Source organism: Ranitomeya imitator, chromosome 7 (genome assembly GCF_032444005.1).
Source record: "Ranitomeya imitator isolate aRanImi1 chromosome 7, aRanImi1.pri, whole genome shotgun sequence".
NCBI classification, from domain to species: Eukaryota; Metazoa; Chordata; class Amphibia; order Anura; family Dendrobatidae; genus Ranitomeya; species Ranitomeya imitator.
Genome location: NC_091288.1, coordinates 138,133,484 through 138,161,324, shown reverse-complemented (window position 1 = coordinate 138,161,324; position 27,841 = coordinate 138,133,484). Strand labels below are relative to the sequence as shown.

Here is a 27,841-nt window from a genome sequence, read left to right as displayed (position 1 = left end):
TATCCGCTTACTTCCCGCATGGTGGGCACAGCGGATCAATACATTCCTATGGGTGCAGAATCGCTGCGATTCTGCACAAAGAAGTGACATGCTGCGGGTTGTAAACCGCTGCGTTTCTGTGCGGTTTTTCCCGCAGCATGTGCACAGCGGTTTGCGGTTTCCCATTGGTTTACATGTTACTGTAAACGCTATGGAAACTGCTGCGGACCCGCAGCTGCGAAATCGCCGCGGTTCCACGGTAAAAACCGCAACGTGTGCACATAGCCTTATATGGACCTCGAAAAAGAAACCTGCAGCCGGCGGGAGTCTGCACTCAGGATGGAGGGGCCGGGACCAGAGCCAGACATGTGCAGCGGACTGCGGGCAGCAGGAGGACAGTGGCGGCACCGGCAGGTCCGCGCCTGCGCACGAGCAGCGCCGCAGCCACAATGTGCGGCCCGGTAGTTACCGATCATGTCTTCTAAACACCAGATGCTTTTTCTTTTGCTAAAATCGTTCTACCAAGCGGCCGTACAGCCTGAGCGGAAGCCTGGCGGACATGTTATGCGGGGCTGCGCTGCAGCTGGCCGCCATCACTGAGCCCTGCGCTGCTCACCTGCTGTCCGCTGACAGGAGAGGCCTCCGGTAATAAATCCGGTTCCCACCACATTGAATCACGTGAACTTCGGGATCAACCAGCATTTTACTTCACAGCTCCGTCCTCACACACAACACACGTGGTAAAGTTACAGTAAGAAGAGCGGAAACACTCCGGTGTGGGCGGGCCATCACACAGGAAGCGAGCGCCGGCGGACATCTTTAGTTCTGGCATCTTGCCCATGAGCAGACAGGACGTATACCGGCCGGGCACGGCGGCCAGCCGCTATGGCTCAGCTCACTCACCGTATACTAGACTTTCTCCAAATATTAAGTTTACATATGAGCGGTGTCAGCAATGGGGCAGACGGGGAGGGGCTAGAAGGGAGCTGATGGTTTCAGGTAATGATGTCACCGGAGGGGGAGGAGCCTCCAGTCCAGCGCCAATCCGATAGCAGCAAGTAGCAGCTGCTGGAGTGGTGAGGACCGCGCTCAGAACCAGGGACCTGTGAGAAGCTGGTGGCGAGTGCTCAGGACTCAGTGTGGGTAGAGCAACATGCAGGGATGGACTAGGGCTAGGTTCCCATTGCGTTAATGGGATAGCGCTAACGGACAGCGTTGCACGGCGAAATTAACGCTGTGCAACGTGTCCGTTAGCGCACCCACTGGCAGCAATGTTAACGCGCATCGCTAGCGCGTGCCATTTTCGGCACGCACTAGCGATGTTCCGTTCTTTTGTGATGCTTGCAGCGTCCGAGGCGCGCCCGAGGTCCGTTCCCCACTCTCGCAAATCGGGGATCTGCGCTAGCGGGGACGTTAAACGCGACGCCAAAAAATACATTGCGTTAGCGCAATCCGCTAGCGCTATGCGCTAAACGGATTGCCCTAACGCAATGGGAACCTAGCCTTAGGCTTCTTTCACACTTGCGTCGTGTGACGTCTGTCACATTGTGTCGTTTTGGGGAAAAAATGGATCTTGCAAATGTGCCCGGGAACGCTTGGGCTACTTTCACACTTGCGTTGGTACGGGTCCGTCACTATGCGTTGGCCTGACGTACCGACGCACGTTGTGAAATTTGTGCACGACGTGGGCAGCGGATGCAGTTTTTCAGCGCATCCGCTGCTCATTCTGAAGTCCGGGGTGGAGGGGGCGGAGTTCCGGCTGCGCATGCGCGGTAGAAAATGGCGACGCAACATACGAAAAAACGTTTCCTTGAACGTTTTTTCATGACGACAGTCCGCCAAAACACGAAGGATCCGTTGCACGACGGACGCGACGGGTGGCCATCCGTCGCTAATACAAGTCTATGGGAAAAAACGCATCCTGTGGCACATTTGCAGGATCCGTTTTTTTCCCAAAGCGACGGTTGCCAAACGATGCAAGTGTGAAAGAAGCCTATGAGACGGACCCGTACCAACGCAAGTGTGAAAGAAGTCTTAGGCTACTTTCACACTTGCGTTTTTCAGCTTCCGTCACAATCCCATCGATTTTTGAGAATGCAGGATCCTGCATTTTCCCATAGACTTCTATTAGCGACTGATGGCCATGCGTTTCATTCGTCGTGCACTGGATCCATCGGAAAATAACGGTCCGTCATGCGGAGAAAACGTTCATAGGAACGTTTTTTCTGCACGTTGGAAAATCGGTCAGCGACGCATCCTGCGCTGCCCGTCGTCGGCTATACTGGAAGCCTATGGACGCAGGACCGTCGCTGACCATCACACACAGGAATCCAGCGACGTATCACATTTTTCCTCTCTGAACATGCCCGGAAGGATTTTCATATCTGGGAAAAAGTCTCTCTCTCTCTCATACATTGCGAAATCTCGCGAGAAGTCGCGGTCTAGCGACACTGCGACTTCTCGCAAGATTTTGCAATGTATTACTAGGAACGCTAGCTGCTGGGAGCATCGGTGACGCTGCGCGGGACGTCGGTAGGTGAGAATATTGCGACTTTTTTTTTTTTTTTTTTTTTTAACATATCATGTTACTATTGATGCTGCAAAGGCAGCATCAATAATAAAGAGAGAAAGAGAGCGAGCGAGAATTTCCCTGATGGGAAATTCTTACACGCATTCTCAGTTTGAAAAGACGGGACCCGTCGCTGGATTCCTGCTTTTCACAGTCAGCGACGCATCCTACGCCCATAGGCTTCCATTTTAGCCAGTGATGGGCAGCGTCAAAAAACGACGGATTGTGACGGGAGCTGAAAGACAGATGTGTGAAAGAGGCCTAATTCAGTCCTGGCATTTGAAATCACAGGCCCATGCTCTCCCCGTCCCCATGAACCAGACGGGATATAATCACTATTATTACCCTGGATGAAGGGAAGTGAGATTGTCTACAAAGACCAGTATTTCTAATGATACCCGTGGGCTACTGGGGTAAGTGATGGAATCAGCGACTTTGTGCTCCATCACAGCTCTTAACAGTATGGGTGTCTTGAGAACACTGATTCTGTTAACAACGTAGCTGTCAAGGCAGCCCACAACCAGACAGGCCCCAGCCTCCCCTCTCCTCACGCCAGCAGCCTCCCCTCTCCTCACGTCAGCAGCTTCCCCTTTCCTCACGTCAGCAGCATCCCATCTCTTCACTTCTGCAGCCTCCCCTTTCCTCACTTCAGCAGCCTCCCATCTCTTCACTTCAGCAGCCTCCCATCCCCACTCCTGCAGCCTTCCATCTCCTCTCTTCAGCAGCCTCCCATCTCCTCACATCAGCAGCCTCCCATCTCCTCACTTCAGCAGCCTCCCATCTCCTCACTTCAGCAGCCTCCCATCTCCTCACTTCAGCAGCCTTCCATCTCCTCACTTCACCAGCCTTCCATCTCCTCACTTCAGCAGCCTTCCATCTCCTCACTTCATCAGCCTCCCATCTCCTCACCTCAACAGCCTCCCATCTCCTCAACTCAGCAGCCTCCCATCTCCTCACTTCAGTAGCCTCCCATCTCCTTACCTCAGCAGCCTCCCATCTCCTCACTTCAGCAGCCTCCCATCTCACCTCTGCAGCCTCCCATCTCCTCACCTCAGCTGCCTCCCATCTCCTCACCTCAGCTGCCTCCCATCTCCTCACCTCAGCAGCCTCCCATCTCACCTCAGCAGCCTCCCATCTCGCCTCAACAGCCTCCCATCTCCTCACTTCAGCAGCCTCCCATTATTATTATTTATTATTATAGTGCAATTTATTCCATGGCGCTTTACATGTGAGGAGGGGTATACATAATAAAAACAAGTACAATAATCTTAAATAATACAAGTCATGACTGGTACAGTAGGAGAGAGGACCCTGCCTGCGAGGGCTCACAATCTACAAGGGATGGGTGAGGATACAGTAGGTTAGGGTAGAGCTGGTCGTGCGGTTTGGTCGATCAATGGTTACTGCAGGTTGTAGGCTTGTCGGAAGAGGTAGGTCTTCAGGTTCTCTTTGAAGGTTTTGATGCTATGCGAGAGTCTGATATGTTGTGGTAGAGAGTTCAAGAGTAGGGGTGATGCACGAGAGAAATCTTGTATGCGACTGGGAAGAGGAGATAAGAGGGGAGTAGAGAAGGAAATCTTGTGAGGATCGGAGGTTACATGCAGGTAAGTACCAGGAGACGAGGTTACAGATTTATGGAGGGGACAGGTTGTGGATGACTTTGAATGCCATGGTTAGGGTTTTGAACTGGAGTCTCTGGGCAATGGGGAGCCAGTGAAGGAATTGACAGAGGAGAGATGCCGGGGAATAGCGGGGGGACAGGAGGATTAGTCTTGCAGCAGAGTTTAGAATAGATTGTGGAGGGGTGCGAGAGTGTTCGAGGGGAGGCCACAGAGCAGGAGGATGCAGTAGTCAAGTCAGGAGATGATGAGGGCATGGACTAGGGTTTTTGCAGATTCGTGGTTTAGGAATGTACGGATCTGTGAAATATTTTTGAGTTGAAGTCGGCAGGAAGTGGTAAGGGCTTGGATATGTGGTTTGAAGGAGAGATCAGTGTCAAGGATTATCCCGAGGCAGCGACCTTGTGGGACTGGGTAGAATGGGCAACTGTTTACTGTAATGGATAGGTCCGTTGGGGGGATCGCGTGAGATAGGGGAAAGATGATGAGTTCTGTTTTGACATTGAGGGATTCTGGTTAGTAGGGTGGTGATATCTGGTCCAGAGAGGTAGATGTGTATCATCAGCATAGAGGTGATATTGAAAGCTTTGAGATTTTATGAGCTCTCCCAGGCCAAAGGTATAAATGGAGAAGAGCAGGGGCCCTAGGACTGAACCTTGCGGGACTCCGACAGATAGGGACGAGGTGAGGAGGTGGTGTGTGAGTGGGAGATGCTGAATATCCGGTTTGTTAGGTATGATGAGATCCAGGAAAGGGCCAAGTCTGTGATGCCAAGGGATGAGAGGGTCTGTAATAATAGGGAATGGTCCACTGTGTCAAAAGCAGAAGACAGGTCCAGGAGGACAGAGTAGTGTCGCTTACTCTTGGCGGTTAATAGGTCATTGGTGACCTTAGTTAGGGCAGTTTCAGTGGAGAGGTGTGACCGAAAGCCAGATTGTAAGCGGTCAAAGAGGAAGCAGGAAGAGATAGGAAGACAGCTCAAGATGGACATGTTGTTCCAGTAGTTTTTAGGCATAGGGGAGAAGTGATATAGGGCGATAGCTAGATACAAAGGATGGGTCAAGAGAGGGCTTTTTGAGGATAGGTGTGATTGAGGCATGTTTAAAGCTTGAGTGGAAAACACCAGTTGTTAGTGATAGGTTGAAGAGATGGGTTAGGGTTGGAATGAAGACTGTGGCGAGGTTTGGGATGAAGTGGGATGGGATCGGGTCAAGTACACAGGTGGTGAGATGCGATCTTGAGAGTAAAGTAGATCTTCTGTAATGGTGGAGAAGCTGGTTTTGGAGGTGAGGGCAGGGAAGTTGGGAGGAAGAGCTCTGGGGGTTGTCGACTAAAACTGTCTGTGATGTTCTCAATCTTTTGCTTGAAAAATGAGGCAAAGTCTTCAGCTGAGATGAGTGGGGAGGGAGGAGGTGCTGGGAGATGGAGGAGAGAATTGAATGTGTTGAATAACTGTTGTGAGACAGGGAGGATATGAGAGATGAGAAGTTTGTTTAGCTGTGGCGAGTGTGGCGTTGAAAGTAGTGAGTGTTTGAATACGATAAAGTGCTCGTTGGAGTGGGTTCTTTTCCATCTCCGCTCAGCAGCCCTGGAAGCTCACCACAGTTCTTTGGTCAGGCTGGTGTGTTAGGGCTGACTGTTCATTTTGCGAGCTTTGGAATGTGTGAGAGGGGCAACAGATTCTAAAGCTACAGCTATTGTGGTGTTATATAGTGCGGCATCCGCATTGTGTAGAGAACTTATTTCTGTAAGAGGGAGAAGAGATTCGGAGAGTGAGTGTAGATCGAGGTGTTTAAGATTTCTGTGAGGGTGTGCAAGTTTCTGGGTTGGGGATTGTAGACAAGGAGTGGAGAGGGAAGAGAATGTGAGTAGTTTGTGGTCAGAAAGAGGAAGACGTGAGTTAGAGAGGTTAGATAGGTGGCTGCAGGAGACCATTGAGTGAGGCCAAAGGAGGAAGTGAGAGATAGAAGTTTAACCCTCCGTCACATACAACTGATCTGACAGGCGCTTCTCTTTTACTTTCATTTCTCCTTCCTCACCAGATTGTGAGGAAACCCCCTCCCTCCAGGTAGTCTCCTGTCTCTTGAAGGTCTGTGAAACCTGAGATCACAGTTGGATTTCAGAGCTTCAGGGGAGAGGATATAGCTGCACAGATCTCTCAGGCTCATTGTATGTGAATACGTCACATTCAGTAAAGTTGGTATTTTATGTTTTTATTCATCACAATAGTTTATTTAGCTTGTTTTATGAATGTATAGCACAAAATGTGAGGATATTTCATAGAAATAAGGGAGATTTTATAAAAGAAAGTGTGCTGCTCAGGCATATACAGTAGTTCCCTAACATATTCCTTCTCTTGCTTCAGATTATCTGCTGAAATGGAGAGGAAAATGTACAATTTATCCAAACAACTTGATGTTGAGGAAGTAACAAACATGCTGTTAGATGATAGAGACCTCACACTGAATGAGGATTTAGGAGAGGAAAGTGAGATTGATTCTCATGATGAGGTGGAAGAATGTGTCCTGGATTCTGAAACAGAGCAAGATGGTGACAGTGGTGAGGATGAAGAAGTTGGATCATATTATATTGGAAAAGATAAAAATACTAAATGGAACAAGAAGCCATTCCAGAAAAAACGTAGGGAACCTTTAAACATTATTACTCACCTTCCTGCAGTAATAGGAACTGCACGTAATGCAAAAACTGCAGTTGAATGCTGGAACAGTATATTTACAGATGACATTCTGGACTCTATTGTCACATATACCAACCAATATATAGACATTATAAAGGACAAGTACATCTGCAACAGAACCATCAAGCCCACAGATGAAATAGAACTGCGTGCTTTTTTTGGATTACTGTACCTTGCAGGAGCTTATAGGGCAAATAGACAAAGTTTGGAGGAACTTTGGGGTAAAGATGGGGATGGAGTTGAAAAATTTAGCCTTGTTATGTCCATAAACAGATTCAAGATTCTAATTCGTTGCCTTCGGTTTGACGACAGAACTACCCGAACCGAACGCAAAACACATGACCGACTTGCTCCAATTCGTGATATATTTCAAAGATTTGTTGTAAACTGTAAACAAAGTTATTACCCTGGAGAGAATCTCACTATTGACGAAATGCTCCCTGGTTTTCGTGGTAGATGTGCCTTTCGTCAATATATTCCATCAAAGCCAAACAAATATGGAATAAAAATTTATTCCCTTGTTGATGCCAGTAAGACCTACACTTACAACCTGGAAGTTTATGCAGGAAAACAACCAGAAGGTCCTTACTGTGTGAGCAACAAACCCATTGATGTTGTAAAAAGACTGGCTGAATCCTTATTTGGATCGGGTCGCAATATTACAGCTGACAATTGGTTTACAAGTTATGATCTGATTGATTATCTGAAAATTCAGAAGCTGTCATATGTGGGAACTGTAAGAAAAAACAAAAGGGAATTGCCGCCACAGTTTGTAAGTGTGAAAGAGAGACAACAGTACAGCAGTATGTTTGCATTCCATAATGGAAAGGCTTTAGTTTCTTATGTACCACATGCCAAAAAAATCGTACTTCTTCTATCAACACTTCATGATGATGCTGCCATCGATCCTGGGACTGGGGCAGAAAAAAAACCGGAGATAATTACATTTTACAATGCCACCAAAGGGGGTGTGGATACAGCAGATCAGATGTGCTCCACTTTCAACGTCAGCAGAAACATCAAACGCTGGCCAATGGTCATATTTTTTGCTATGTTGAATTTGGGTGGTATAAATTCACAAGTAATTTATCTTGAAAACAAGCTTGAACCACTCCGTAGACGATTGTATCTGAAAAAATTGGCCCATGAACTAGTACTTGGAGAGCTACGCAGGAGAAGCGTGAAAACAATCGGTATCCCCTCTGGCCTTCAAGTTCAGCTCAAAAGGTTCCGCCCAGAAGATGATGGTGAAAAGTCACCATCTGCACCACCTCACAAAAGAAGGAGATGCACCACCTGCCAAACGGAAAGCGGAACCAGAAGGCTTTCAAATTATGAATGTCTCAAATGTCATAAAGCAATTTGCCTGACACATGCAAAAATGGTGTGTAATTCTTGCTATTTGCTCTGCAAGTGTGACTTTTCTGGGGAAACCTCAGCATCTACTTCTGATTGAATATGTTTTTAATAGTACTTAAGGTACCTTAAAATTAAGTTTGTGTTCAAAAATTTTCTTTGTACATTTTTTTGAGAGAGTCCAACTGGGGACTATTTGGCGGGAATTTTGAAAAGTTTGTATTTCATAGTTATTAGTTTTATGTTAAGTAAATGTTTTTTTTTTGCAACTGATTATGTGTAGTCTCTTTTATTACATCCCTATGAAGGTCACTGATCACTTTTAGAGCACTGAAATTGCAAACATTAGATATTATAGGTATTTTTCCAGCAGGCGCCTGACAGGCACATTGTATGTGCACATTGTATGTGAACTCGTTAGTCCGAATATTGTATGTGACGGAGGGTTAATGGCAGCTGAGAGGGAAGTGTCAATGGGGATGTTGAAGACACCCAAGATTATAGTGGGGATGTCAGCGGAGAGGAAATGAAGTAGCCAGGTGGTGAAGTGGTCAAAGGAGATGATGGCTGGCCCTGGGGGGGCGGTAAATGACAGCCAGTTGGATGGGAGTAGATGCGCACAGAGTGCACCTCAAAAGAAGGGAGGGTAACAGAGGGTTTTAATTGGAATGGGATGAAGGAGCAGTTATCTGACAGGAGAAAACCAACTCCTCTACCATGCTTGCTGCTGGGGTGGGGTTTGTGGGAAAGGTGGAATCCACCCTACAAAAGTGCAGCAGGAGAGGCTGTGTCAGAAGGGGTGAGCCAGGTTTCGGTGATGGTGAGGAAGGAAAGTTTGGTAGTAACAAAAAGATCATGAACCTATTCCAACACCCTCATCACCTCACTGTCCAAAAACCCTTAACGTCTCTGACACTTTTCATTCTCCACTCAACCCAAGAGTGCAGGCCCCAACTACGGATCTCCATGCTGACGATCTGGCTAATTATTTCAAAGAAAAAGTGACCATATCTGACAGGAAATTATCTCCCAATCTCCTCATATCATGCATATTGATTTATTTTGAATGGGGCGAAAGGGGGGTGATTTAAACTTTTATATATTTTTTTTTTTCACATTTTTTTTAACTTTTTTTTTTTTACTTTTGCCATGCTTCAATAGTCTCCATAGGAGGCTAGAAGCTGGCACAACGCGATCGGCTCTGCTACATAGCAGCGATCATCAGATCGCTGCTATGCAGCAGAAATGCAGGTGTGCTATGAGCGCCGACCACAGGGTGGCGCTCACAGCAGGCCGGCATCAGTAACCATAGATGTCTCAAGGACCTCTATGGTTACAATGCAGAAGCATCGATGACCCTCGATCATGTGACGGGGGTCGGCGATGCGCTCATTTCCGGCCGGAAGCGCCGGTTAAATGCCGCTGTCAGCGTTTGACAGCGGCATTTAACTAGTTAATAGCGGCGGGTGAATCGCGATTTCACCCGCCGCTATTGCGGGCACATGTCTGCTGTTCAAAACAGCTGACATGTCCCGGCTTTGATGCGGCCTCACCGCCGGAGCCCTGCATCAAAGCGCGGTATCTGACCTCGGACGTACTATCCCGTCCGAGGTCAGAAAGAGGTTAAGGATACCATTCTCTCCTGGTTTTCCCCCTATTTCTCCGACCACTCTTTCAGTGTATCTTTTGATGATTCCTCCTCCTCTCATCTTAGCCTTACTGTTGGGGTTCCTCAAGGATCAGTCCTAGGCCCCCTCCTCTTCTTTGTATACCGCCCCTATTGGATAAACAATCAGTAGATTTGGGTTCCAGTATCATCTATGCTGATCACACCCAATTATACACTTCTCCTGATATCACGCCTGCCTTTTTAGAAAACACCAGTGATTGTCTTAACGCTGTCTGTAATATCATGTCCTCCCTCTATCTGAAACTGAACCTGTCACAACCTGAACTCCTTGTGTTTTCTCCCTCTACTAACCTACCTTTGCCTGACATTACCATCTCCATGTGTGGTTCCACCATTACTCCCAAGGAACATGCCCGCTGTCTTTGGGTCATACTTGATTCCAAGCTTTCATTCACCTCCCCACATCCGGTTATTTGCGCCTCAAAAACATTTCTAGAGTTCAACCTTTTCTTACTTTCGACTCTGCAAAACCTTTCTTACTATTTCTCTTATTCATTCTCATCTGGACTATTGTAACTCTCTACTAATCGGCCTCCCTCTTACCAAACTCTCCCCACTCCAATCTGTCCTGAATGCTGCAGCTAGGATCATATTCCTCACCAATCGTTATATTGATGCCTCTACCTTCTGCCAGTCATTACACTGGTTACCCATCCACTCCAGAATCCAGTACAAACATATTACCCTCATCCACAAATCCCTCTACGGCTCAGCACCACCCTACATCTCCTCCCTGGTCTCAGCCTACCACTCTACCCGTGCTCTCCATTCTGCTAATGACCTGAAGTTAACATCCTCAACAATCAAAACCTCCGACTCGCGTCTCCAAGACTTTTCATGTGCTGCGCCAATTCTTTGGAATGCACTACCCAGGTTAATACGATTAATCCCCAATCCCCACAGTTTTAAGTGTGCCCTAAAAACGCATTTGTTCAGATTGGTCTACCGTTTCAACGCATTAACCTAACTATCCCTGTGTGGCCCATTCAAAAAACTTAAACCATAATCAGGTTCCTCGCATCATGTTCTGTTACCATCCACTTCTCGTGTCTCCCTTTTTTCCTCATAGTTTGTAAGCTTGCAAGCAGGGTCCTCATTCCTCTTGGTATCTATTTTGATTATTATTATGGCGCCATTTATTCCATGGCGCTTTACATGTGAGGAGGGTATACATAATAAAAACAATATTCTTGAGCAATACATGTCACGACTGGTAGAGGAGGAGAGAGGACCCTGCCCGCGAGGGCTCACAATCTACAAGGGATGGGTGAGGATACAGTAGGTAAGGATAGAGCTGGTCGTGCAGTGGTTTGGTCGTTCGGTGATTACTGCAGGTTGTAGGCTTGCCTGAAGAGGTAGGTCTTCAGGTTCTTTTTGAAGGTTTCGATGGTAGGTGAGAGTCTGATATGTTGTGGTAGAGAGTTCCAGAGTAGGGGTGATGCGCGAGAGAAATCTTGTATGCGATTGTGGGAAGAGGAGATAATAGGGGAGTAGAGAAGGAGATCTTGTGAGGATCGGAGGTTGCATGCTGGAAAGTACCGGGAGACGAGGTCACAGATGTATGGAGGAGACAGGTTGTGGATGGCTTTGTACGTCATGGTTAGGCTTTTGTACTGGAGTGTCTGGGTAATGGGGAGCCAGTGAAGGGATTGACAGTGGGGAAAGGCCGGGGAATAGCGGGGGGACAGGTGGATTAGTCGGGCAGCTGAGTTTAGAATAGATTGGAGGGGTGCGAGAGTGTTCGATGGGAGGCCGCAGAGCAGGAGGTTACATTAGTCGAGGCGGGAGATGAGGGCATGGACTAGGGGTTCTGCAGATTCTTGGTTTAGGAATATACGGATCCGTGAAATATTTTTGAGTTGAAGGCGGCAGGAAGTGGAAAGGGCTTGGATATGCGGTGTGTAGGAGAGATCAGTGTCAAGGATTACCCCAAGACAACGAACTTGTGGGACTGGGGAGAGTGGGCAGCCGTTTACTGTAATGGATAGGTTTGTTGGGGGGTCGCGTGAGATGGGGGAAAGACAATGAATTCTGTTTTGTCCATGTTAAGTTTTAGAAATCTAGCGGAAAAAAAGGATGAAACAGCGGATAGACATTGAGGGATTCTGGTTAGTAGGGTGGTGATATCTGGTCCAGAGATGTAGATCTGTGTGTCATCAGCATAGAGATGATACTGAAAACCGTGAGATTCTATGAGCTGTCCCAGGCCAAAAGTGTAGATGGAGAAGAGCAGGGGCCCTAGAACTGAACCTTGCGGGACTCCGACAGATAGGGGGCGAGGTGAGGAGGTGGTGTGTGAGTGGGAGACGCTGAATGTTCGGTCAGTTAGGTATGACAAGATCCAGGATAGGGCCAAGTCTGCGATGCCAAGGGATGAGAGGATCTGTAGTAATAGGGAATGGTCCACTGTGTCAAAGGCAGAGGACAGGTCCAGGAGGAGGAGGATATAGTAGTGTCTCTTGCTCTTAGCGGTTAATAAGTCATTGGTGACCTTAGTTAGGGCAGTTTCAGTGGAGTGGTGTGACCGGAAGCCTGATTGTAAGCGGTCGAACAGGGAGCAGGAAGATAGATGGGAGGACAGTTCAAGATGGACGTGTTGTTCCAGTAGTTTTGAGGCATAGGGGACAAGTGATATAGGGCGATAGTGTTATGACCTGGTGGTTAAGAGGCCACACTGATATGACCTGGTGGCTAAAACGCAACATGGGACGAGCTCTGAGAAGGTGGTATCTCTACTGACCGCAGTCCCTAATCCTAACAACAACACTAGAAATAGCCGTGGGATGTTCCTGACTCTCCCTAGACACCTCTTCACAGCCTAAGAAATAACTACCCCTAAAGAAGAAAATAGAAAGCTATCTTGCCTCAGAGAAACCCCCAAAAGGAAAGACAGCCCCCCACAAATATTGACTGTGAAAGGAGAGGGAAATGACGTACAAAGAAATGAAATCAGAATTCAGCAAAGGAGGCCAATACTAAACTTGATAGAGAGAAAAGGATACTGTGCGGTCAGTATAAAAAACTACAAAATCCACGCAGAGTTTACAAAAATGAACTCCACACCGACTCACGGTGTGGAGGGGCAAATCTGCTTTTCCAGAGCTTCCAGCTAGCCTGAATAAGACATACAGTTTGGGCCAGAAATATTTGGACAGTGACACAAGTTTTGTTATTTTAGCTGTTTACAAAAACATGTTCAGAAATACAATTATATATATAATATGGGCTGAAAGTGCACACTCCCAGCTGCAATATGATAGTTTCCACATCCAAATCGGAGAAAAGGTTTAGGAATCATAGCTCTGTAATGCATAGCGTCCTCTTTTTCAAGGGACCAAAAGTAATTGGACAATGGACTCTAAGGGCTGCAATTAACTCTGAAGGCGTCTCCCTCGTTAACCTGTAATCAATGAAGTAGTTAAAAGGTCAGGGGTGGATTCCAGGTGTGTGGTTTTGCATTTGGAAGCTGTTGCTGTGAGCAGACAACATGCGGTCAAAGGAACTCTCAATTGAGGTGAAGCAGAACATCCTGAGGCTGAAAAAAAAGAAAAAATCCATCAGAGAGATAGCAGACATGCTTGGAGTAGCAAAATCAACAGTTGGGTACATTCTGAGAAAAAAGGAATTGACTGGTGAGCTTGGGAACTCAAAAAGGCCTGGGCGTCCACGGATGACAACAGTGGTGGATGATCGCCGCATACTTAATTTGGTGAAGAAGAACCCGTTCACAACATCAACTGAAGTCCAGAACACTCTCAGTGAAGTAGGTGTATCTGTCTCTAAGTCAACAGTAAAGAGAAGACTCCATGACAGTAAATACAAAGGGTTCACATCTAGATGCAAACCATTCATCAATACCAAAAATAGACAGGCCAGAGTTAAATTTGCAGAAAAACACCTTAAGAAGCCAGCTCAGTTCTGGAAAAGTATTCTATGGACAGATGAGACAAAGATCAACCTGTACCAGAATGATGGGAAGAAAAAAGTTTGGAGAAGAAAGGGAACGGCACATGATCCAAGGCACACCACATCCTCTGTAAAACATGGTGGAGGCAACGTGATGGCATGGGCATGCATGGCTTTCAATGGCACTGGGTCACTTGTGATTATTGATGACATAAGAGCAGACAAGAGTAGCCGGATGAATTCTGAAGTGTACCGGGATATACTTTCAGCCCAGATTCAGCCAAATGCTGCAAAGTTGATTGGACGGCGCTTCATAGTACAGATGGACAATGACCCCAAGCATACATCCAAAGCTACCCAGGAGTTCATGAGTGCCAAAAAGTGGAACATTCTGCAATGGCCAAGTCAATCTCCAGATCTAAACCCAATTGAGCATGCATTTCACTTGCTCAAATCCAGACTTAAGACGGAAAGACCCACAAACAAGCAAGACCTGAAGGCTGCGGCTGTAAAGGCCTGGCAAAGCATTAAGAAGGAGGAAACCCAGCGTTTGGTGATGTCCATGGGTTCCAGACTTAAGGCAGTGATTGCCTCCAAAGGATTTGCAACAAAATATTGAAAATAAAAATATTTTGTTTGGGTTATGTTTATTTGTCCAATTACTTTTGACCTCCTAAAATGTGGAGTGTTTGTAAAGAAATGTGTACAATTCCTACATTTTCTATCAGATATTTTTGTTCAACCCTTCAAATTAAACGTTACAATCTGCACTTGAATTCTGTTGTAGAGGTTTCATTTCAAATCCAATGTGGTGGCATGCAGAGCCCAAATCGCGAAAATTGTGTCACTGTCCAAATATTTCTGGCCCTAACTGTAGGGACAAGCTGGACAAAAAGAGACATATATGCAAAGCAATAGTGTCCAAACAAATGGACAAACAAAAACTAGCAAAAACTTATATTTTGCAGACAAGGACTGGCCATATGAGAAATCCAAGGAGGGAACAAAATCCAACCAAGAACATTGACAGCACGCATGAACTAAAGCCCAGAGCAGGTTTAAATAACAAACCAGGCAAGGCGATTAGTGAAGGCAGCTGCTACAGCTACCTAAAGAAGCAGCAGTTCCACTCGAAAGCACCAGAGGGAGCCCAAGGGCAGAACTCACAAAAATACCATTAGCAACCACAGGAGGGAGCTCCAGAACGGAATTCACAACAGTACCCCCCCTTGAGGAGGGGTCACCGAACCCTCACCAGAGCTCCCAGGCCGATCAGGACGAGCCAAATGGAAAGCACGAACCAAATCGGCAGCATGAACATCGGAGGCAACAACCCAAGAATTATCCTCCTGGCCATAACCCTTCCACTTGACCAGATACTGAAGCTTCCGCCTCGAAAAACGAGAATCCAAAATCTTCACCACATATTCCAATTCCCCCTCTACCAACACCGGAGCAGGAGGATCAACGGAGGGAAACATAGGTACCACATATCTCCGCAACAAGGATCTATGGAACACATTATGAATGGAAAAGGAAGCTGGAAGGGCCAAATGAAAAGACACTGGATTGATAATTTCAGAAATCTTATAAGGCCCAATAAAGCGAGGCTTGAACTTAGGGGAAGAAACCTTCATAGGAACATGATGAGAAGACAACCAGACCAAATCACCAACACGAAAACGGGGACCAACACACCAACGACGGTTAGCAAAACGTTGAGCCTTTTCCTGAGACAACGTCAAATTGTCCACCACATGAGTCCAAATTTGCTGCAACCTGTCCACCACGGAATCCACACCAGGACAGTCAGAAGGCTCCAGCTGCCCTGAAGAAAAACAAGGATGAAAACCAAAGTTACAAAAGAAAGGCGAAACCAAGGTAGCAGAACTAGCCCGATTATTAAGGGCAAACTCGGCCAACGGCAAAAAGGTCACCCAATCATCCTGATCAGCAAACACGAAGCATCTCAAATAGGTTTCCAAGGTCTGATTGATTCGCTCCGTTTGGCCATTTGTCTGAGGATGGAATGCTGAAGAAAAAGACAAATCAATGCCCATTCTAGCACAAAAGGACTGCCAAAACCTAGAAACGAACTGGGAACCTCTGTCAGACACAATATTCTCCGGAATACCATGCAAACGAACCACATGCTGAAAAAATAATGGAACCAAATCAGAGGAGGAAGGCAACTTAGGCAATGGCACCAAATGGACCATCTTAGAAAACCGGTCACAAACCACCCAGATAACAGACATCTTCTGAGAAACAGGAAGATCAGAAATAAAATCCATGGAAATATGCGTCCAGGGCCTCTCAGGAATAGGCAAAAGCAACCCGCTGGCACAGGAACAGCAAGGCTTAGACTGAACACAGGTCCCCCAGGACTGCACAAACGAACGCACATCCCGCAACAAGGAAGGCCACCAAAAGGACCTAGCCACCAAATCTCTGGTACCGAAAATCCCAGTGTGACCAGCCAACACCGAACAATGAACCTCAGAAATTACCCTACTAGTCCATCTATCAGGATCAAACAATTTCCCCACAGGACAGCAGTCAGGTTTATCAGCCTGAAACTCCTGAAGTACCCGCCGCAAATCAGGGGAGATGGCAGAAAGAATCACCCCCTCCTTGAGGATCCCAGCCGGCTCAAGAACTCCCGGAGAATCAGGCAAAAAACTCCTAGAAAGGGCATCAGCCTTCACATTCTTAGATCCCGGAATATACGAGACCACAAAATCAAAACGTGAGAAAAACAGAGACCACCGAGCCTGTCTAGGATTCAACCGCTTAGCAGACTCGAGGTAAATCAGATTCTTGTGATCAGTCAAGACCACCACGGGATGCTTGGCTCCCTCAAGCCAATGTCGCCACTCCTCAAATGCCCACTTCATAGCTAACAACTCCCGATTGCCGACATCATAATTACGCTCAGCAGGCGAAAACTTTTTGGAGAAGAAAGCACATGGTTTCATCAAAGAGCCATCAGAATTTCTCTGAGACAAAACGGCCCCTGCTCCAATCTCAGAAGCATCAACCTCAACCTGAAAAGGGAGAGAAACATCTGGCTGACGCAACACAGGGGCAGAAGTAAAACGACGTTTAAGCTCCTGAAAGGCCTCAACAGCCGCAGAGGACCAATTCACCACATCAGCGCCCTTCCTTGTCAAATTGGTCAGAGGCTTCACTACACTAGAAAAATTAGCAATAAAGCGGCGATAAAAATTGCCAAAGCCCAAAAATTTCTGAAGGCTCTTTACAGATGTAGGTTGAGTCCAATCATAAATGGCCTGGACTTTAACAGGGTCCATTTCAATAGCCGAGGGGGAAAAAATGAAACCCAAAAAAGAAACCTTCTGAACTCCAAAGAGGCACTTAGACCCCTTCACAAACAACGCATTAGCACGAAGGACCTGAAATACCATCCTAACCTGCTTCACATGAGACTCCCAATCATCGGAGAAAACCAAAATATCATCCAAATTCACAATCATGAATTTATCCAGATAATTCCGGAAGATATCATGCATAAAGGACTGAAATACCGATGGAGCATTAGAGAGCCCGAATGGCATCACACAAGATATTCAAAATGGCCTTCGGGCGTATTGAATGCTGTTTTCCATTCATCACCTTGTTTAATACGCACGAGATTATACGCCCCTCGAAGGTCGATTTTAGTAAACCAACTGGCACCCTTAATCCGAGCAAACAAATCAGAAAGTAAAGGCAAGGGGTACTGGAATTTGACAGTGATCTTATTGAGAAGGCGATAATCTATACAGGGTCTCAAGGAGCCATCCTTCTTGGCAACAAAAAAAAAAATCCCGCTCCCAACGGTGACGAAGACGGGCGAATATGCCCCTTCTCCAAGGATTCCTTTACATAACTCCACATAGCAGCATGCTCTGGCACAGACAGATTGAAAAGTCGTCCCTTAGGGAACTTACAGCCAGGAATCAAATTAATGGCACAATCGCAGTCCCTATGAGGAGGCACGGAACTGGACTTGGGCTCATCAAATACATCCTGGAAATCCGACAAAAACTCAGGAACTTCAGAAGAAGGGGACGAGGAAATGGACATCAAAGGAATATCACTATGTATCCCCTGACAACCCCAACCAGTTACAGACATAGATCTCCAATCCAGCACTGGGTTATGTACCTGTAACCATGGAAAACCCAGCACAACAACATCATGCAAATTATGCAACACCAAAAAGCAAATATTTTCCTGATGTGCTGGAGCCATGCACATGGTTAACTGAGTCCAGTACTGAAGTTTATTCTTGGCCAATGGCGTAGCATCAATCCCCCTTCAGGGAATAGGACTCTGCAAAGGCTCCAAGGAAAAACCACAGCGCTTGGCAAATTCTAAGTCCATTAAGTTCAGGGCAGCGCCAGAATCCACAAATGCCATAACAGAAAAGGACGACAATGAGCAAATCAGTGTAACAGACAAGAGAAATTTAAGCTGTACAGTACTAAAGGTAACAGACCCAGGAACCCTCCTAGTACGCTTAGGGCAATCAGAAATAGCATGAGCAGAATCGCCACAGTAATAACACAGGCCACTCTGACGTCTGAATTTCTGCCTTTCTGCTCTAGTCAAAATCCTATCACATTGCATAGGCTCAGGACTTTGCTCAGAGGACACTGCCATATGGTGCACAACCTTGCGCTCACGCAAGCGCCGATCAATCTGAATGGCTAGAGACATAGATTCGCTCAAACCGGTAGGTGTAGGAAAGCCCACCATAACATCTTTAAGGGTTTCAGAAAGACCTTTTCTGAAAATAGCAGCCAGAGCCTCTTCATTCCATTTAGTGAGCACAGACCATTTTCTAAATTTCTGGCAGTATAACTCTGCCGCTTCTTGACCCTGACACAGGGCCAACAGTGTTTTCTCAGCATGCTCTACAGAGTTAGGTTCGTCATACAATAATCCGAGAGCTTGAAAAAATGCATCTACATTCAATAATGCCGGATCCCCTGTTTCAAGAGCAAAAGCCCAGTCTTGAGGATCACCACGCAGTAAGGATATGATAATTTTTACTTGCTGAATGGGATCACCAGAAGAACGGGGTTTCAAAGCAGAAAACAATTTGCAGCTATTTTTAAAGTTCAAAAACTTGGATCTGTCCCCAAAAAACAAATCAGGAGTAGGAATTCTAGGCTCTAGAGCCGGAGTCTGGACAATATAATCTTGGATACTCTGGACTCTTACAGCAAGTTGATCCACACGAGAAAACAAACCCTGAATCTCCATACCAGAGCATATATCCAGCACCACCCAGATATCAAGAGGAAAAAAAAGACAGAACAGAGCACAGAAAAAAAAATGGTTCAGAACTCTTTTTTTTCCCTTCTTTTGAGATGCATTTAATTCATTTCTGGCCTGCTGTACTGTTATAACCTGGTGGTTAAGAGGCCACACTGATATGACCTGGTGGCTAAAACGCAACATGGGACGAGCTCTGAGAAGGTGGTATCTCTACTGACCGCAGTCCCTAATCCTAACAACAACACTAGAAATAGCCGTGGGATGTTCCTGACTCTCCCTAGACACCTCTTCACAGCCTAAGAAATAACTACCCCTAAAGAAGAAAATAGAAAGCTATCTTGCCTCAGAGAAACCCCCAAAAGGAAAGACAGCCCCCCACAAATATTGACTGTGAAAGGAGAGGGAAATGACGTACAAAGAAATGAAATCAGAATTCAGCAAAGGAGGCCAATACTAAACTTGATAGACAGAGAGAAAAGGATACTGTGCGGTCAGTATAAAAAACTACAAAATCCACGCAGAGTTTACAAAAATGAACACACTGACTCACGGTGTGGAGGGGCAAATCTGCTTTCCCAGAGCTTCCAGCTAGCCTGAATAAGACATAGGGACAAGCTGGACAAAAAGAGACATATATGCAAAGCAATAGTGTCCAAACAAATGGACAAACAAAAACTAGCAAAAACTTATCTTTTGCAGACAAGGACTGGCCATATGAGAAATCCAAGGAGGGAACAAAATCCAACCAAGAACATTGACAGCAGGCATTAACTAAAGCCCAGAGCAGGTTTAAATAACAAACCCAGGCAAGGCGATTAGTGAAGGCAGCTGCTACAGCTACCTAAAGAAGCAGCAGTTCCACTCGAAACCACCAGAGGGAGCCCAAGGGCATAACTCACAAAAATACCATTAGCAACCACAGGAGGGCGCTCCAGAACGGAATTCACAACAGATAGATACAGAGGATGGGTCAAGAGAGGGCTTTTTGAGGATAGGTGTGTTAGGGCTAGCGGAACGCACCAAATAATAAGACAGATAGAGTATGGTGCGTTCGCAGCCCGGGGTCCACCGTGCAGAGATGGAACCTGCTGCCAAGTAATGACGGACTATATGGCGGTACTCATAAGTATACACACGTGGGTTAAACTTCACCCAGCGTGAAGGAAGCGATCCTGTTGCGTCACAGGACCGCGGTACCGCACATAGAGCGCGAGCAAGTAGTCAGCGAACTCAACCCCAACTAGGATTGAAGTCCGATTAGACACTTGCTGGCACAACACCGCAACTGGGTGTGTAAGGAAACTAAATAATAATATTAAGGCACAAGAGTGCATGCAGTGCCGCACTGACGAACGCCACTAACCACCCAGGCTTGGGTAAGGAAAGCACAGAGGAAGTGCACGGCGCCGTACTGGCGGTCACAGCAACTGGACGCTGTAATGTGTGATTCGTGCTGTAGGATAAGTCGGGCGCTAAACAGCAAACATACACCTTCCGCGAACAGACATTCAATAGGGAGGGTTATTTAAAGAGCGACTTTCACTCACAACATACACACATTAACAATTGTACACTAGCGCATGGCCGTGCGGTCATGCGCAGTTTATATAGTTGCAGCACAGGAAGTGGCCACAGAAACTTTGCCCTTCCAAGACCTGCCAAGAGGACCAATGGAATTGACTGCAGAGCCTGAGCACATGACCCTCGATCTCCAACGGGAGATCTTGTCCTGGGCATGCTCAGTGTGTGCAGACAAGGACTTAGTCCCAGAGAAGTCCGCTCGCTGCTGACCAGCACTGGCTTTAATGGCAGAAGCTGAAGAAGCAGCAGTAACTCTCTGTACAGAGTGAGACTGAGCAAGACGCTGGGACCGACGTCCATGCTGAGCAGACTCCACTGTGGCTGGATAAGAATGGGAGACCGCAGCGGAGATGGCTCGAGATTCCCTCTGTGCAGAAGCGGGAACTCGAGACCTAACAAGGTGTGATTGAGGCATGTTTAAAGCTTGAGGGGAAAACACCAGTTAATAGTGGTAGGTTGAAGAGATGGGTTAGAGTTGGGATGAAGACTGTGGTGAGGTTTGGGATGAAGTGGGAAGGGATCGGGTCAAGTGCACAGGTGGTGAGATGCGATCTTGAGAGTAGAGTGGAGAGTCAATCTTCTGTAATAGTGGAGAAGTTGGTTTTGGAGGTGGAGGGCTGGGTAGTTGGGAGGAAGGGCTCTGGGGGTTGTCGACTAAAACTGTCTCTGATGTTCTCAATCTTCTGCTTGAAAAATGAGGCAAAGTCTTCAGCTGAGATGAGTGGGGAGGGAGGAGGTGCTGGGGGACAGAGGAAAGAGTTGAAGGTGCTGAATAACTGTTTAGGGTTGTGAGACAGGGAGGAGATGAGAAGTAGGTTTTTTTTAGCTGTGGCGAGTGTGGTCTTGAAAGTAGTGAGGGACTGTTTGCGATAAAGTGCTCGTTGGAGTGGGATCTTTTCCATCTCCGCTCTGCAGCCCTGGAAGCTCGCCTCAGTTCTTTGGTCAGGCTGGTGTGCCAGGGCTGTCTGTTGATTTCGCGAGCTTTGGTATGTGTGAGAGGGGCAAGAGATTCCACAGCTGCAGCTATTGTGGTGTTATATAGAGTGGCAGCGTACTCCGCATTGTGTAGGGAACTTATGTCTGTGAGAGGGAGGAGGGATTCAGAGAGTGAATGTAAATCAAGGTGTTTGAGATTTCTGCGAGGGTGTGCAAGTGTGGGGGGTAGGGATTGTAGACAAGGAGTGGAGAGGGAAGAAAATGTGAGTAGTTTGTGGTCAGAAAGAGGAAGAGGTGAGTTAGAAAGGTTAGATAGGGAGCAGAGGCGGGTGAAGATGAGGTACAATGTGTGGTCATCTTTGTGGGTGGTGGCAGAAGACCATTGAGTGAGGCCGAAGGAGGAAGTGAGAGATAGAAGTTTAGTGGCAGCTGATAGGAAAGTGTCAATGGGGATGTTAAAGTTGCCCATGATGATAGTGGGGATGTCCGCAGAAAGGAAATGAAGTAGCCAGGTGGTGAAGTGGTCAAAGAAGGTGGTGGCTGGCCCTGGGGAGCGATAAATGACAGCCAGTTGGAGGTTGGTTTGGCATAGATGCGCACAGAGTGCAGTTATCTGACAGGAGAAAACCAACTCCTCCGCCATGTTTGCTGGTGGGGCGGGGTGTGTGAGAAAGGTGGAAGCCACCATACGAAAGTGCAGCAGGAGAGGCTGTGTCAGAAGGGGTGAGCCAGGTTTCGGTGATGGCGAGGAAGGAAAGTTTGGTAGTAACAAAAAGATCGTGGATGTAGGAAAGCTTGTTGCAGACAGAGCAAGCGTTCCACAGAGCTCCTGTTAGTGGGACTGGGAAAGTGGGGGCTGGGCGAATGAGTATAAGGTTAGAGAGGTTACGGAAATTTGTGATGGAGCGTTTATGGGAGGTAGAACTGACTGTGGGGATATGGTGAGGAGGACAAGGATTTGAAGAGATATCACCAGCAGTGAGAAGGAGCAGAGAAAGTGTTAGCAGGTGGGAGCAGGAGAGGGCATGAGGTGGCTGCCTGTTCTTGAAGACAGAGGATTGTATGTTAAGCAACAGTTCTGAGGAGGAGGTGAGATGGATGGGGAGGATTGAAGAGGAGATGAACAGTTCTTTACTATGAGTAGGGATTAGGGGAGTTGATCTGTGTTTATTGTTATGCTGTAATGTCTATGGTCTGTACAAGTCCTCTCTATAATGTAAAGTGCTGCGGAATATATTGGAGCTATATAAATAAAAATTATTATTATTGTTACACACCGCAGACTAAAGACTTGGCAGACTTGTGCTATGCAATATATGTGCTACAAAGTGCATTCAGGTGTCAAGCAGAGAGGAGTGGTCTCTTTTCATCTTGGTCAGAGAATTAAGAGTGGACCAGATGCATATAATCAAGCCAAAAGTAAACAAGGCCATAAATAACACTGGGGTAATGCAGGGCTTAGTTGAAAGACATACCTTGTGAATACTAGGAGCAGAGGTAAGAGTGTGTGTGGAAAGTTGGGTGACGTATCATGTGAATACTAGGAGCAAAGGTAAGTCTGTGTGGAAAGTTGGGTGACGTACCTGTAGGGAGAACAGACATGCTGGTCACTTCAGCAGCCTCCCATCTCCTCACCTCAGTAGCCTCCCATCTTTCACCTCAGCAGCCTCCCATCTCCTCACCTCAGCAGCCTCCCATCTCCTCACTCACATCAGCAGCCTCCCATCTTCTCACTTCAGGAGCCTCAAATCTCACCTCAGCTGCGTCCCATCTCCTCACTCACATTAGAAGCCTCCCATCTCCTCACCTCAGCAGCCTCCCATCTCCTCAGTAGCCTCCCATTTTTTCCAGGACGTCCCCCTGACAGCACGCTGGAGGAAGTCCTCCTCCTCCTTGCAGGGACAGGAAAAACAACATGAGATGTTAAAAGGTCCCACTCCGCCCCCTTTCCTTTAGTGTTTTTCCTGTCCCTGCATGGAGGGACACACGAGAGAGCAGCGCAGAAGCTTACCAGTCCGGAGGGCTCAGGGGATCGTGCGGCTGGGCCAATATCCTTCCCCCGCGATAATAGCCCGAGGCAGAAACTTCCCGGTGCCCAGAGACCAGTCGAGCGGATGAGCTCCTGGGTAGAGCCGCTTCCTCTCGTTGGGGGGCTCTCAGCTCAGGCGCCAGGTGAGCAAGAGGCGCCACATGGAGAGGAGAATCCGGCGGCAGCAGCAGGCTCAGCGTGCGTTCCACAAGGTGGAACGCGGAAGTAAAGAATCATATACCTAAAGCGCTTCCGGTGACATCTCAGAGTAAGGTGACGTCATATCCGGGGTGGCGGCATCTCGGTGTGCGTTCCACCTCATGGAATGCGGAAGTGCGCGTATTAAGGTGTGCAGACCGGAGTTGCCGCAAATATTCCGCCCAGCATTCCTCTGTGTGAGGGAAGGAGAAGGCGCCAAATTTGAATACCTTGGGGGCACGGTACTTTCGTGGGACAGTCCGTGCTAGCCAAGCACTTAGCTGTTACGGATGCCGGAAACTAAGAGTGAGTGCAGCAGAAGCTGCTATATCCTTTATTTGATTAAAGAGATTACACATTTATCCTGTGTATCTCTCAACAGAAGATATGGAGGCCAGAAGTGAGGAGGCAGGGGTAAGTGCGCAGAGTTACGTACATACGCCCGCACACACACTAAGCAGTTCCTATTCTTATGTTTAGGATAAGGAGGCAACTCAGACACCCCTCCCTCTGACAAAAAAGCCTGGCAAGGTATCATCAAAGTCTAATATGTAATGTGAAGCTTCCAGAAGCATACAAGAAAGCTCTCTGCAGCTCTTGTATTACTAAGATTGTCAGAGATGAACAACCTACTTTGTTATCAGAGATGAGGAGTCTAATCCGGGAGGAGGTCCAAAATTCTTTGGCCTCAATATGTCTCAACGGGGTCTGTCCAGTCCGGTTTCGGCTCGTAAGAGACCAAGAAGTGATTCAGACCAAGAGGATTTGGATGGTTCCTCGGAAGAAAAATCGGAATTTAAAGAGCTGGTTCAAGCAGTAAGAAATAGGGTTGAGCGAAACGGGTCGGCCAGATTCAGAAGTCGTTGACTTTTGGCAAAGTCGGGTTTCATGAAACCCGACCCCTGTGTGGGGTCGGCCATGAGGTCTATATCTTTAAGATATCGGGAATAGGTATCGGAATTCATAGTTAAGTGTAAAATAAAGAATAAAAATAAAAAAATATTGATATACTCACCCTCGGACGCGCCCTGGTTCTCACCGGCAGCCTTCCTTCCTAAGAATGAGCGCTTGAAGGGCCTTCGATGACGTCGCGGCTTGTGATTGGTCGCGTGAGCGGTCACATGGGCATCACGCGACCAATCACAAGCCGCGACATCATCTAAGGTCCTTCAGGCGCTAATTCTTAGGAAGGAAGCGTCCGAGGGTGAGTATATTCCTAATAGGTATATACTCACCCTCGGACGCGCCCTGGTTCTAACCCGCAGGCTTCCTTCCTAAGAATCAGCGCCTGAAGGACCTTCGATGACTTCGCGGCTTGTGATTGGTCGCGTGACGCCCATGTGACCGCTCACGCGACCAATCACAAGCCGCGACGTCATCGAAGGTCCTTCAGGCGCTCATTCTTAGGAAGGAAGGCTGCCGGTGAGAACCAAGGTGCGTCCGAGGGTAAGTATATCAATATTTTTTATTTTGATTCTTTATTTTACACTTAAATATGGATCCCAGGGCCTGAAGGAGAGTTTCCTCTCCTTCAGACCCTGGGAACCATTAGAAACCCAATGCACTGCATTGGGTTTCGTGTTTTGGCCGACCCGACCCCGACTTTTCTATAGGATCGGCCGATTTCACTCGACCCGACTTTTGAAAAAGTCGGGTTTCGTGAAACCCGACCCGATCCTATAAAAAGAAAAGTCACTCAACCCTAGTAAGAAATACTATGCAGATAAAGGAAGAACCACGCCCAAGATTTAGACAAGATCAGATGTTTGGAGGTCTCACATATCAGGAACAGACAGTGTTCCCAGTGAGCGAACACATTCGTCTGATGATATCACAGGAATGGAAAGATGCGGAACGTAGATTGGTGATGTCTCGAGAGTTTAAAAACCGTCTACCATTTGACCCAGAAGAGATCGACTTGGGAAGAAATTCCTAAAGTGGATGTTCCCATAGCCAAGGTTACAAAGAAGACATCCATTCCTTTTGAGGATTCATCCAGCCTCAAGGATGCAATGGATCGCAAGGCGGATATCCTTTTACGTCGAGCCTGGGAAACCTCAGCGCCTCTAATAAAGACTAACATCGCAGCCACGCCGGTAGCAAGGTCCATGTTCCTGTGGATGGGACAATTGGAAGAACATTTAATTAATAAAACCCCGCGGGCAGATATAATTGCTTCCCTGCCTATCGTAAAGTCAGCCACGGCCTTCATGGCGGACACGTCAGCTGAGTCCGTTAGATTTGCAGCTAGAAATAGCTCCTTATCTAATGCAACCCGCAGGGCTATTTGGCTTAGATCTTGGTCGGGGGATAATGCATCTAAAAATAAGCTGTGTGCTATTTCATTCACAGGCTCCAGGATATTTGGTCAGGCTCTAGATGACATTTTAGAATCTACATCAGATAGTAAAAAAGGGTTCCCTGAGGATAAAGGTGTGTCCAACAAAATGGGTATTGAATCAGGAAATTTTTCAAATACTATGCCACCGTTGGGGAACTCCCGGGATAGATTTGTTCACCACAAGGAAAAATTCGAAGGTGCCCAGATTTTATTCCCTCAACCCTTCAGACATGCTAGAAGCAGTCGATGCCTTAAGTCAAACATGGAACAAACCTCTGTCTTATGCCTTTCCCCCAATAGCACTTATACCAGTAGTGCTCAGGAAAATTCAAGAGGACCAGGCAACAGTACTAACAATTATACCATTTTGGCCAAAGAGAAGCTGGTTCCCATTGTTGGGAGCCATGACAACGGAAAACCCTATTAAACTCGCGTTATGGAAGGACATCATTCATCAAGGGCCTGTATTACACCAAGACCCGGGGAGATTACATCTATCAGCATGGATCCTGAGAGGGACATTTTGAAAGCCAGAGGTCTATCTGATGAAGTAATTACAACCATCTAGGCTAGTAGGAAGCCTGTGACCGCAGCCATCTACCACAAAATCTGGAAGAAATTTTGTATGGAAAGTGGCAGGTCGGCCGTGATACCGGGAGCCTTGGATGTTCCTAGAGTTTTGAATTTTCTACAATCTGTCTTTAACATGGGGCTTAGGCCGAGTATTCTTTAAGTTCAGATCTCGGCCCTCAGTACTTTCTTGGTTTATCCATTGGCCTCCCACCCTTGGATAATTAGATTTGTGAAAGCCATCCAGAGATTACGTCCTACATTAAGACAGCTAGCTCCTACATCTAATATACAGTATAAAGCTGAATGTGTGTGTGTATGTGTGTATGTATGTATGTCCGGGATTGGCATCTGCACTGTCGCAGCGACAGCCACAAAATTTTGCACAGTCACACGTCTGGACCCCGAGAGCGTCATAGTCTGTGTTGTGAAGCGAAATTTTAACCCCACGCGTTCCAATTCACCAAACAATTTTGCCCCTATCTACATAATGGGGAAAAAAGTGAAAGGAAAAGTGTTGCAGGCGTCGCAGCTACAGCCACAAAATTTTGCACAGTCACACGTCTGGACCCTGAGAGCATCATAGGCTATGTTGTGAGGTGAAATTTTAACCCCGCGCTTTCCAATTCACCAAGCAATTTTGCCCCTATCTACATAATGGGGAAAAAGTGAAAGGAAAAGTGTTGGAGGCGTCGCAGCTATAGCCACAAAATTTTGCACAGTCACACGTCTGGACCCTGAGAGCATCATAGGCTATGTTGTGAGGTGAAATTTTAACCCCGTGCTTTCCAATTAACAAAACAATTTTGCCCCTATCTACATAATGGGGAAAAAGTGAAAGGAAAAGTGTTGGAGGCGTCGCAGCTATAGCCACAAAATTTTGCACAGTCACACGTCTGGACCTCGAGAGCGTCATAGGCTATGTTGTGAGGTGAAATTTTAACCCCGTGCTTTCCAATTCACCAAACAATTTTGCCCCTATCTACATAATGGGGAAAAGTGAAAGGAAAAGTGTTGGAGGCAAATTGACAGCTGCCAGATGTGAACAAGGGGGACTTAAAGAATGAGAGCGATGGCGCC

The 27,841-nt window shown here is 47.0% G+C and overlaps 2 protein-coding genes across 2 annotated transcripts in view; one reads left to right on the top strand and one right to left on the bottom strand.

Annotated features, from left to right (window-relative positions):
* Positions 1 to 887, bottom strand: part of WDR75 (WD repeat domain 75) — a 121,116-nt gene extending 120,229 nt beyond the window's left edge. The window contains exon 1 of the mRNA XM_069733844.1: positions 596 to 887. Within this exon, the coding sequence (XP_069589945.1) occupies positions 596 to 681 (86 nt within the window). The 5' untranslated portion in view covers positions 682 to 887. The remainder of the gene's footprint in view (positions 1 to 595) is intronic.
* Positions 888 to 1,039: 152 nt separating this feature from the next.
* Positions 1,040 to 8,426, top strand: LOC138644917 (piggyBac transposable element-derived protein 4-like). The gene is made up of 2 exons (XM_069733842.1): positions 1,040 to 1,118; positions 6,533 to 8,426. Exon 2 carries the CDS (start codon positions 6,546 to 6,548, stop codon positions 8,319 to 8,321), a length of 1,776 nt encoding a protein of 591 aa, XP_069589943.1. The 5' UTR covers positions 1,040 to 1,118; positions 6,533 to 6,545; the 3' UTR covers positions 8,322 to 8,426.
* Positions 8,427 to 27,841: the final 19,415 nt, after the last annotated feature.

Excerpts from the sequence above, each read along its gene's own strand:
- LOC138644917 (XM_069733842.1), top strand. The coding sequence starts at position 6,546 with ATGGAGAGGAAAATGTACAATTTATCCAAACAACTTGATGTTGAGGAA.